The sequence below is a fragment of the Coregonus lavaretus genome (genome assembly GCF_964263955.1).
Source record: "Coregonus lavaretus genome assembly, chromosome: 24".
NCBI lineage: Eukaryota > Metazoa > Chordata > Actinopteri > Salmoniformes > Salmonidae > Coregonus > Coregonus lavaretus.
In genome coordinates, this window is record NC_140011.1 from 35,187,328 (window position 1) to 35,199,456 (window position 12,129).

The following is a 12,129-nucleotide window of genomic DNA, read 5'->3' on the forward strand; positions in this document are numbered from 1 at the left end:
CAAACATTTCCCAATGCACAGGAATGATTGCAATTTACATACAGAAATTAACAGCTACGCTGACTATTTCATCAATGCATATGTCCTGTAATGTGTTGTGATTGATAAAATATGACATTCGCATCGATGCATCAAAGTGGATTGTCGATCTATTAACCTTGCCTTAAATCCATCGTAGACAAACGGAAACCGGAAGGACAGAGCTTCTGCAACTTTTTAACCAAACATTTGAGAATAGCTACATGTTTGGATGTGTTCTATTGAGTCTATAATGGAGAGAGATATAGGAACAATATATGCTATAAGGGCTGTTGGGTGAGTATGTACGTGTACTTTGAAAACTGATTAGATAATGTCTGCTATCTAGCTAAGAGATGTCGTACTGCACGTGCCAGATGGGGTAGACAAGTAAACAGCACAAAAGTAACTTAGCTAGTCGCTGAGAGGCTCAGTTTCATAAGTATGATTTCGCTACGGTGTGTTTTCTGAACCTTAACTATCTATCTATCTAGCTATTACACGTGTTGGTTGATCTCGGTCATTACTTTAACATTATGTCAGGTACACAAGCAGTGTCTGTGTCAGACGGTGCAGGTGTGATGAGCTTCCTTGTCCGCTGCTCACTTGGCTGGCGTCAGAATTGAGGGCTGTCTGCTCAGAGTTACAGGGTATGACATTACAACTAAGTAATCATGCAATTGTACATTATACAAGGGTAGCAACTAGCAGGTGCACATACAGACCACATAATATATATATTTTGATGTTTTATTGTCACATACACAGACAGAAAGACTGGTGTTGTCCTAGTGGGGGAGTTGCGGACCCTGCTGACCGAGTTACTTTGTCCCTACGCTGCACTGACCACAGATACACTGAGTCCTCCTCTCCTCAACAGAGTCACTGGTGAGAGAGATTAGGCAGGTGGGAGTTCTTCAAATGTCAATAAAATGTTGAAGTGAATGATATGAGTTTGTATTGTTGATGCTATTGTCCTTATGGTCTTATTTGCAGAGTTCATGGTGTCAGAATTACAAGCAGCACGCATACTTCAACAGAAAGAATTACATCCAGAGGATGAGAAGATTGAAGGTAAATCTGAGAAAGAGCAGAGAGCGGAAGATCCCAGCATTGTCGATACAAAGAACTGGTGTCAAGAATATGAAGATGGCCAGGAGATGGAACAAGGGGACAGGAAGGAAGAAACAGAGAGTGAATTGGCTCTGTTGCTTCAAACCTTAAACATGGATGAGTCTTCTCGGCTTACAGATGTGTGCCATCAGGTAAGGATGAGATGGACTCCGACAGGAATGTGATATGAAAAGTGTCTGCAGAATTTTGTTGTTGATACAGTGCACACTTCTCTCTCACGCTTTACTATTCAGGTGGAGTCACGTCTTGCGGTATTGCCGTGTGGCGATATGACAGAACCTCTGCTGGACACCAATCTCAACTCTGCGCAATGGGTAGGTTTTCAAAGGAGGGGGTGGTTTTCCTCATGAGAGTGCTGAAGAATGTTCAGTGTATTTGTAGCCTTATTTGTTCACCAGGTTATTAATTTCTCTGTCGGTTTTTCCACCCATTTAGAGGCAAGTCCAGAAGATAAATCAGGCTCTATTAGAGGACTACCAGTGTCGACGCCAAATGATGATCAAACGTTTTCAGGTCACACTTCAGTCCTTTGCCTGGGGAGAGAAGGAAAAGGTATGCAACAATGCCTCTCTACGAAAAGTTACTTGATATGCAGGCTAAATCGATAGTGGGTGTACAAAATGGTACACTCAATGTATGTCCACATTAAAAGCACTAGAGTGCAAATATTTAATTGTAGTCAATGGGACGCAAGGCCACGTCGAGCAGAACTAGCAGTCATGTGCACAGCACAGAAATGGACTTTGTTCCTATCTGCACAGCTTCAGGGAGCAAGCTGCACCCCATGTCGAACAGTCTATACTCTATAAGGCGTTGCCAGTGCTGACCTTTGGATCATATCTGCTAGATATGGTAGTGTGATAAGATCTCCAACTCCTAAGGACCATATTCAATCAGACCTGGGTCTCCAGAATAAGTCCAATATAAAAATTGTCTGGAGTTGCAAGAATCCACAGTTGTACTCCACCAAAAAATATTACAGTATGTAACAAAAATAACTTAAAATGCCCTTTTCTTGCATGGGCGGAATGTCCCCCCCCCCCCCCCTGGATACCAGATGACAGGTTTTCATTGAAAAGGGTCAGACAGAGGATCTTGAGAGGGAGAATTTTTGCAGGGAACAGCAAGTTAAGGCATGTCAGTCAGGAGCAAAACGTTGAAGTCCTCAGATGTAAAATCAAGGAAGAGGACTGAGAGTTTCACCATGGTGACATGAAGTGTGAAGAGGTGTGATGAGCAACTGAACTTTTTGCATTCAGTGAGCATTTACAGAGGGCGCAGCGATGAAGTCAGAACCAGGAAGTGTAGTTCCACAGTCAGCAAGAAAATGAGGATGACAATCTGTGTAAGTCAGAGTTCACTTTTTGCATATTTATATGAATATAGACTTTTGACAGTAACACAGATCGCAAAAATATATTGTTTAGTTTTATATTCCTTTATTGTTAGTAGATACATGTATATTAATGGTAAACCTGTTTCCATGTTCTCCACAGGAGCGCAGTGAAGTGCTTGCCTCAATACCTCCCCTCTCATCACTTCCCCTCGTATCCCAAGTCTCCGTGTCTCTTCTGCTTGCAGCAAGAAAAGATCAATCTTACATTTTACCAGTAAAGGCAGGGGAAAGCACTGCAGTCTACAAGGTATGCTATAGCTAACTAGCTCTGAGTTTTGTTAGATTTTTTTTTTTTATGAAGTTAAAGAGATGAACTATTCTGATTCATCTGTCTTCTCCTCTGTCTCTGTGAAGGTATTGATGGGCAGTGTACCAGACCGGGGTGGACGGCCAGGAGAAATTGAGGCCCCCATGCCCATGTGGGAGGGACGGAGAGAGGGAGGAGGGAGGGGGCGTGGAGGAGGACGTGGACGTGGAGGGCCACGCGGAGGGGGCGGTCAGCAACGACATAACTTTTCTGGGAAAAAGAGAAACAAACGAGAGTAACAATAGGTCGTCTGAAGGAAATGACACGACATAATGGGTCAAAATGGAGATAAAGACAAACCCACAAGAGGGGAGATTTGAATATCAAAATACATTTTGTTTAACATTAATATAATTTTTGCAGATCCACAAAAGTGGAGTCCTGACATTTTGCTAAAAGTCAAATTCATAAACAAAATGTGTTGATTTGAATGTGGAATTTCAATTAAATTGAAGAACTATGATTGAAGTATGTTAATAAGGATAGGCTATAATCGATTTTTGTGATATTGTTTTGGGGGACAAAAATTATTGTATTTTAAAAAATAATTAAATATATTGCTTATGTTAGAAACCTGTAGAGTCTATTAGTTTGATTGACATTTCTCAAACGATATCGAAGTAATCAAACTGTATCTGTTTAAATAAAGCCTTAAGTACTTCCTTGTACTTTTGTCTTGTTTTGTTTGGTCATCATGAGAAAACAACAAGGATATAGATGTCAAATGTCATAGTCCTGTATGGCGGGTATGAGGATGAAACATAACCATGGATGAGCAACTATACATTCAAGTTTATTTTCCATCATGTACCATTATGCACTGACCATTTCAAACTATATTTGTGACTTCAGTACAGACCAATAATTTATATATACACTAGATGACAGACTGGGTACTGTGTTGAAGCCACCATGCCTCCATCTTGGCACTCTCCCACCGTTGTAACAAATATTTGGGAAGCTATAGAAATGCATTTATAAATGTCTACATTTGTTTATGCCACAATTATATATAATATAATAATATGCCATTTAGCAGACGCTTTTATTCAAAGCGATTTACAGTCATGTGCGCATACATTTTTACATATGGGTGGTCCCGGGTATCGAACCCACTACCCTGGCGTTACAAGCGCCATGCTCTACCAATTGAGCTACAGAGGACCACCCATACTAATATTCTATTAGACACCTTAATGCAGTGTTTCCCAACTCCAGTCCTCGAGTTCACCCGACAGCACACATTTCTGTTGTAGCCCCAGACAAACTCACCTGATTCAACTCATTGAGGGCTTGATGATTAGTTGACAAGTTGAATCAGGTGTGCTTGTCTGGGGTTACAACAAAAATGTGTAATGTTGGGGGTAATCAAGGACTGGAGTTGGGAAACATTGCCTTAAAGGGAAAATCAAACTATATTTAGGTATAATTGAGGATTGCCAACTTCAAAGCCTCTCATTGGCCAATACATAGCATCAGCAATCCAGGGTTTATATACAGCATTGAGGGAGCTCTATTAACCTGAGTCACGGTGCACCAGTCTATGGCCTGTGATCTGAACAAGCAAAAGCGGTGAGGGAGGAGCGCCCTGCTCAAATCTAACAGTAACCTGCACCGCTTTATCATGTTGTCAACAAGGCAGCATGGTGCATTGTCCAGAAACATAAAACATATTTCCATAAAATATGTAAAAACATGTCTAAACTCGTTTTCATTGGGATGGAAGATTAAGCGTTTTTATGAAAAGCGCTTTTTCATATGTAAACAGAATCGTACTCAATACTCCAGGTACTTACTCTAGCCTAGGCTACATCACTTTTGTTTTGAGCCACCGAGTATCCATTATATTGACCAGTAAATGGGCGCTCTAACAATGAAAATAAATGTCTTAAAAAATGGAAGGCAAGATCAGGTGGGACCATTCTAATCTAGCAAATGAGAGGGCAGATAAACCTGTGAACAACAGGAACAACTTCGATATAAAGTGGGTTTTTTCAAAGTTGCCGGGATGTCACGTGTCCTACTTATATCAGTATACTCATTACAACCTAAGCATTACGAAACTTCTACTCGATCAAATAAGCCACAAGTAGCAAATAAGCCATAAAAAAAAGTGTTAACCAAATTCGACACTCATTGACCTCCATTCAAAAACGAAAACACGCCACCTGCTGGATAAAACAGATTTTGGGCCCAGTTATCCCTCTTGCTTCGCCTCTTCCTCTCTGTTTGAGCCGACTTCGCCGTGGGATTTGAACGCGGCACCTGGCTCACACCCGGTAGGCAGCCCCGTTCCAAAACGAATGCTTTTTACCCACTACCAACTCCTCTCACCGGGGTAACCCGGGCCAGATATCGAATTCCCTCAGTGGCGGCGGGATGAGAGGATCAAAGACGTGCTACAACATCGGCTACATACGTTTTCTACGTAGCTGTCCACATTTAAGTTTTGTAAGTGATTTGCGCAAAGTCTATGGATTTGAGGTCCATTGTAGTTTCGTGCAAATAGTTTCTATAGCTTGTCCCAGCCTCGGTTTTGTATAGCGATGTAGTTTTCCAAGGCCACTACTTTAAACTGTTTAAATTTTTTAAGAACACAGCCTAACTGGATCTACCAATGCCAAACCCCATGGACGACCGTCTGCGCGTAGTGGCCGTGATGCATGCTTTGAAAGCATCTGGAGTTCGCGTGAAAAATTGGAAGAACTTATTCAATGGGCAGTACACGAGCGACCCTGTCAGACCGGTAACAAACATTGACAAAATGTTCCCTGAACGGTTAACCTCAATGCTTCAATCAAGTTTATTGTCAACACACACAATGCTGCGCCACCTTAGACTTGTTGATTATTTGATGATGATTACTCCCAAGGTCACATTTTTGGAATATTCAAATGTATTAATCATAATTTGCAAACGACCAATGTTGAGTGATTGTTGTAGAAAGCATTTATAGTACCTCTATGATCTGTAGATGGATGTCTTTCAGGAGAACCAATCTAAATTTGCCTTTGGTCGGGAGCTGACCTTGCTGCCCCAGTGCCATTTAACTGATATGAGTGGGACAGTGCCAAAGTATGTCAACTTGAGTTGTACTTTTGCTTTAAATACAATCAAACTGGGAGATGCGATTTGTTTAAAATCAAATATATTCTGGTTACAATGAACAACTGGTCATGACAAACTTACATTTGAGTGATCTAACTATTCCAACTTAGGTTCTTGGTGGACGCCTGTGAATTTTTATCCCAGCATCTTCATACTGAAGGGCTGTTTCGAAAGACGGGGTCGTTGAGTCGGATCCGAGCTCTGAAGGTAAGACTGCACAGGAGAGATGTGCAGGAAAATCCACTTTCTTACCCCAATGAGTATCTTTTTTATGTTGACCATCTACCTCATAATAGGCTGGCCTGGAGCAGGGGGAGCCAGTCTTTTCTCTGCCACATTCAGCCACTCTGCAGTCCTGTGATGTGGCGTCTCTTGTGAAGCAGTTCTTACGGGAGTTGCCCTCTCCTCTCATCCCTATGGATCTACAGGTGCCACTGTGCCGTGCACAGGGCTTAGAGGAGCAGGGGGGCCAGGAGCAGGGCAAAGATGGAGTCACTCTTCTTCTTACAGCCCTGTTCCCTCTTTCTCATTCACGGGCCCTCCGATACTTCTGCACCTTCCTGAGACAGACGGCTCAAAGGTTTGTCTCCGGAAATTCATGATTACTTTTCCTTTCATCTGCATTGTTCCTCCATTCTCCACTAAGTTTCTCCATCTCCAATCCCTCGCTTTCACAAGATGTGAAGAGAATCGTATGGAAGTGGGCAATCTGGCCCTTGTGATTGCACCTAATCTGCTACATTGTCCAGCTGGGGGCTCTAAACTGACCGCAGGCACAGAGAGACAACTGAATAGACAAGCAGCAGTGATCAAGACACTCATAATACATGCAGATCATATTGGTAAGTTCTGAGAACTATACATTTGTGTTTGTATAGTAGCTGATGACGGGTGTTTGATTTAATGTTGACACTGATTTCAATCCTCTGTACGTCCATAAGGTGTCGTTCCCTCTTCTGTTATGGACATGGCAACAGTAGCAGAGTCGGGTGAATCCACCACACCCCCAGTTGACGGGGGGAGGTTTCAGGAGAGGGCAGGACTTGGTGTGTATAGAAGTTTAAGGCGTCAAAGGAGGCGCAGTGTTGGAGGTGAGAGTTTTGCAATGATGGGGTTATGAGGTTCATGCTGTGAAAATAATTTAAGAATACGCTGCTGTTAATTCATGAATTCAGTTTTTATTTTTTTTGCTTGATCTCTCCAGAGATATTTGTGGATGCTCTCAGTAAATTCAAGACAGGACGCACACACACTGGCCCTTCACATCCCCCAGACAGTACGTGCATAATGTTGTGGTAAAGATATTATTTTTGCTGCTTAATAACTGGTTGCATAGTTCCGATGCTTTTAGTAAAAAGTAATGCTGAAATGATCTAGTCGTCAGTAAAAGCCAATAGGTGTGTTGTCCCTGACTTTATAACCTTGACCTCACAGGCCAGCAAAATACAAAGACAGCTCACCACACCACACTTCAATCACCAGTCACATCCAAACGAAAATCGACCGAAGATACTGTCCCTGATGTAGAGGGCTCTGCTAAAAAAAGGTACTTATTAAAGAAATATATATAGATGAACCACCTTAAAGATTCTGTTTTAAATGCTTTACATGGAGCTAATACCATCATTCTCTGTATACAGACGCTCTATCCATGACCTTAGAGAAGACAACCAATCCATCAGCAAACTACACTCAAATGGTGACGTATTTGTAGCCTGTACTGCAGTATAGCTTTATGTCAGTCGAATAAGATAGGGTATGACAAGTTCTATGTTTTGACTGTCCGAGTAGATTCGGAGTCGGCAATCGGCAAAAGCCCTTCCAGTACTCGCACCTCTGTCCTGAGTGTATTGGAGGGCACTAGAGAGCAGGAGCTGTCTGTCACTCTCAGTGCCTCAGAGAAGAAGAGGAATCACAAAAAAGATCATAAAACATCAAACAAGTAAATCTTAAGTATCATAAGCATCTTATATTGAACCCTTGTTTGTCTATTGCCTTGTTTTTGTGGCTGATGAGGTGACAAACTGTGTGTATCTTTCCTGAAGGCATCCGGTGCAAGAGGACAAGGCTCATCGAAGGAGATCTCTCAGATTCTTCAACATGCCAAGCTGGAGCAGCCCTGTAAGTCTGGCGCTCTTCACTCTTCTGTCCTAACACTGGGTCTTCGCATAGCTCACGTTTGTCTTTTGACAGGCCACTCTATTGTTTGACTTCTCTGTGACTTTATTCACAGAACCCTTCCCCCACATCCATTGGGAATGACACTGAGAATTGGATCAATGGCAGTAGGACGTTATCTGATGGTATGACTGAAGCATCCAGCTCTGAGGTTGGACCGTACAGGATTCCTGTCAAAATTATTGATGGCCCTGGACGAGGTTTGGATAGTTTTTTTTAAATTGGCCATTACATTGACATTTTAGTCATTTAGCAGACGCTCTTATCCAGAGCGACTCACAGTCGTAGTAAGTACATTTTTCCTCAACAAAGAAGTTATCAGCAAAGTAAGTGCTAGTAGGAAAATACCATGTATCCACATGTTACTCACTTAAATACTCAATGTGACATTTTATCTGTATTCAGTTCTAGTGGGGAATGAGATGGAGGATGAACCCGATCTGCTGAACTACAGCTTCACTGAAAATGTTGATGACTTCCTGGATCTCGCGACATTGGACTCGCCTACCGGGACAGAAGATGGGGAATCATGTGAATGCTCTGAGCTCAAGTTGGAAAATGAGACAATAGAGGAAACAGTTAGACAGTATGAAACTAACAGTGTATTGTGGGGTCTGGAGCAGGTTGGGATGAAAGAGGAACCGGAAGAGATCGGTCTAAGTAAAAAGCTGTCAAAAGTGGATATGTCTGGCAGGGTCGGTCAGAAGCCCCGTCGCCCTCGTCGCTCCATCAGTATGCCAGAGGTGACATTGGACCAACTGAGGATTGAAGATGAAATGGACAAGAAGGAGAAAGAAGATCCAGTCTTTGAGGACACCTGGGTTATGGTGGCGGAACCCCAACCAGCCAGAACCAGAACCGTAGTGGATGAAGGTCTGTGTAAAGGAATGGATGAAGCAGAAGAGTTGGAGGAAAAAGCGTTGGTGAAGAAAGAGAAGATGACAGAGTCAGGACTGGGTTTTAAGAGGACACACCAGCGCATGTCTTTAGCAGAGCACCTCGGGCGTTTCAACGCTCTGGCAACGCTGCTCCGTACCCCCAGGGTTCCTCCCCCGCCCCCTGAACCCCAGCTCAACGATGTCCTGCGTGAGAGTCAGCGGGAGGGGGGTCAGAGGAGCGTTGGACGTCTGCGTCGGCAGGGAGCACGGCGCTTTGGGCGCTCCATCAGTCACGATGGTGTTCCCGGATCTTTGTCAAGACAAGCTTCTAAGAATCAGCAAGATGAACCAGGGGTTTTTCAAAGCCCCAGTGAGCCAGTTCTATGTCCACCACCAGAGCCAACTCTTTATCAATTTACCCAAGAGGGGCAGAATGAAATCCAACATACACCAGGTCCTCAACTACAACAGGATAACCCCTTGCAAACCCTCCAGTATTTGTATACTCCTCCATCACTAAATCCGAAACAGAACCAGGAATCTCGCCAAAGGCAATTTAACAAATCACAATGGCATCTCAGGGAAAGCCAACTGAAACGGTTGGAGGAACAATGCACAGAGTCAGGTCTGCACGACCTGCTGGAGATGCACTTGAATATATGTGAACCAAAGGAGGAGCAAGGGCAAGACATTACAGTTCCAATGCAGTTGGATAGACCGTCTCAGACAGACACGATCTTAGATGTTCTACCTCAGACCATGGCCCCCCTACAGCAGAAGCCCCAAACTACTGATGTCAAACTTCCCCTCCCTTCTCCTCTAACCCCTCCTCTCTCTCAAACAGAAACATGCTCTCCCAGTCCCATTATACCCTCTTACACACCGATAGACAGAACATCATCAACTGAACTCTACACTGATCCCTTGGTGGCTAACTGCTCCCCTTCCTCTGTGACGGCTTTTGACTTTATAGAGATCGACATGGGGGTCAGTGAGAGGGATGGGTGTTCTCTCCCAGTGGAATTATCTCCACCACCAGCCTTGCAGTTCAGGCACCCGTCCACCAGGAGACGCTACATAGACTCTCCCCGCTGGCCTATACATGATATTAGCATGGCCACAGGAGACCCTCTGCAGATCTGACAGGTACAGGACATACAAAGTGGTTATTAGTTTGTAGCGCTTTGGTTTTGAGTATTAGGGTTTGAAATGGGAAAATAAAACCACACACAAAGAATGGCATCTGTTGCTTGATTTAATTGTGCCAAGTTCTGATATCCTCAAACTTTTATTTTATGATGCTTTCATGCGGTTGTTTTATTAGTCTCTGTTATGTTCTGTTATTATTGTGTCCGAAGTTGCATTTTACGTATTTCAGACTATATTTAATTTGCTTAATTTATTATGTATTTCAGTTTTAATAAAATGATTTGTTTAAATCCTTTTGATTTATTAATTCATATCTGATAAGTGTATCCCTCTTAGTAAAATAAGAGGTATTTTCCTGATTGTTTGGAAGTGGACGTCATTCTCCTGACTTAGTAAGTACAAAGGTTTTAAAACGCGTCTGTATTCACAAACCTCTTTTGCAGACCTAACTAAGGGGAATCCCGTTGGGACTGATGCAACAACACTGCCATCTTTAGTATGCAAGTGTTTTGGGTCTAGCTTGGTCATTTACACATATTGTAGCTATGTTAAATCAGATTCAGACACATCAAATGTTTACTGGTATATTTGGTAATACTGTACAACAATCCTATAGGACTTCTAGCTAAACTGTCCAGTTAAACATCCATATCTGTGTTGTAGGCACAGTTTGATCCACCCCCTTGTCATGTTGCACTGAGCAGGAGTTAACTGTCACTGTCTGTCTCATAACGCATCCAGAGCCACCGGACCCACATTCTCCTTCAGTACGCCCCCACACACAGACAGGAGCAGGGAGTGAGAGGAGAGAGACAGCAAGGCTGGCTGAGGAACAGTTAGGGAGAAAAGAGAGCCATTTACCCATCTCGCTCAAGGAGTGATCAGTAACACTTTGAGAGGATGGCAGAAGGAGGAGACGGTGAGGAGGAGATTCAGTTCTTGCGTACGGTGAGTGATGCTATATTCCTTCTGTTCTATTATTTAGTTTAGATTGTAGCTGATAAAGGCTATGAGAGAAACAATGCTGCAGTGTAGCTACAATCAGATACCTTATCCTGCTGTAATGTGTAACTTCTGTGTAACTTGTAGTCCAATGTATCAACTTTCATACGTTTTGTTAATGGCTTCCCTTTGATTGACTTTGGAAAGACCAGATTGACATGGACAGGTGCTGGGTTTGTCTGTATTGTTATCTATCTATACACCAGAGGAACTTGATATGTTATTGTTTGGGAGTTGGGCAGCTTGCTTGGTGCCAAGTAGCAGCTGACGGTGGCAAATAGAAACAGGTGAAAACTAGGGTAGTAATTAATTTAAAAAACACTGAGTGGTCAACAAAAGATGCATACACATTTAATTATATTGGATTAATTCAATGGAATGAGAAATCAGATTTTGAAGGATGAATTGCTTTTTTGGGTTTTTACCTTTTGGTGCGGGTAATATGGGTTAACTGACAGATCAAGTAATGAGAGGACAGCATGATGGAAAGGGGTGGCAGGTTACGTTGGTACATCAGAGCTTTTGTCCCAGTCAAGAGAATGTAATTCTTCACAGCAATTTAGTAACTACAGCACATTTTGACACCATTGAGACCAGCATGATAAAGATGCTGATTTCCACACTGTTCAGATCCTGAATGAAGGAGAGGAATTGTGTTTGACACATTTTCCTACTGGTGTTTTACGAGCTGTTCTTAGACTGAATTCAATCAATCCTCAGCAGTACAGTAACCAGAGACTGGCCTGTTTGTGGAGAATCCAACAAGTGTCAGATTAATCCAGCGTTTGGTGTTTCATGTATCTGTTATATTAAGATACACTAAACTAGTTGGAGGAGAAAAGTACAACACCAGTCAAACAAAATGCACCATGCAGCTCTAAGCACTGATATTTATTGACATTCACACTGTTCTATACTAGATACTGTACACTACATTATTTTAAAACCTCTCTTTCTCA

At 42.7% G+C, this 12,129-nt stretch overlaps 1 protein-coding gene and 1 pseudogene across 2 annotated transcripts in view; both read left to right on the plus strand.

Moving 5' to 3' along the window:
- The first annotated feature begins 171 nt into the window (after positions 1-171).
- Positions 172-3,523, plus strand: LOC311099800 (protein FAM98A). Its single transcript, XM_084140550.1, has 8 exons — positions 172-315; positions 562-668; positions 787-906; positions 1,015-1,283; positions 1,386-1,466; positions 1,588-1,704; positions 2,649-2,795; positions 2,903-3,523. The coding sequence occupies exons 1-8, from the start codon at positions 251-253 to the stop codon at positions 3,092-3,094; spliced, it is 1,098 nt and encodes a 365-aa protein (XP_083996676.1). The 5' UTR covers positions 172-250; the 3' UTR covers positions 3,095-3,523.
- Positions 3,524-11,068: 7,545 nt separating this feature from the next.
- LOC311099840 (ryanodine receptor 1-like) overlaps positions 11,069-12,129 on the plus strand; it is a 74,663-nt pseudogene continuing 73,602 nt past the window's right edge. Inside the window, exon 1 of the transcript in view lies at positions 11,069-11,116. The product of the transcript in view is annotated as a ryanodine receptor 1-like (transcript). The remainder of the gene's footprint in view (positions 11,117-12,129) is intronic.

What these genes read in the sequence shown, in the direction of transcription:
- LOC311099800 (XM_084140550.1), top strand. Translation starts at nt 251, where the DNA reads ATGTGTTCTATTGAGTCTATAATGGAGAGAGATATAGGAACAATATAT. An exon ending in TTACAGATGTGTGCCATCAG is followed by an intron (nt 1,284 to 1,385) that starts GTAAGGATGAGA and finishes TTTACTATTCAG; the next exon opens with GTGGAGTCACGTCTTGCGGT. An exon ending in ATCTCAACTCTGCGCAATGG is followed by an intron (nt 1,467 to 1,587) that starts GTAGGTTTTCAA and finishes CCACCCATTTAG; the next exon opens with AGGCAAGTCCAGAAGATAAA.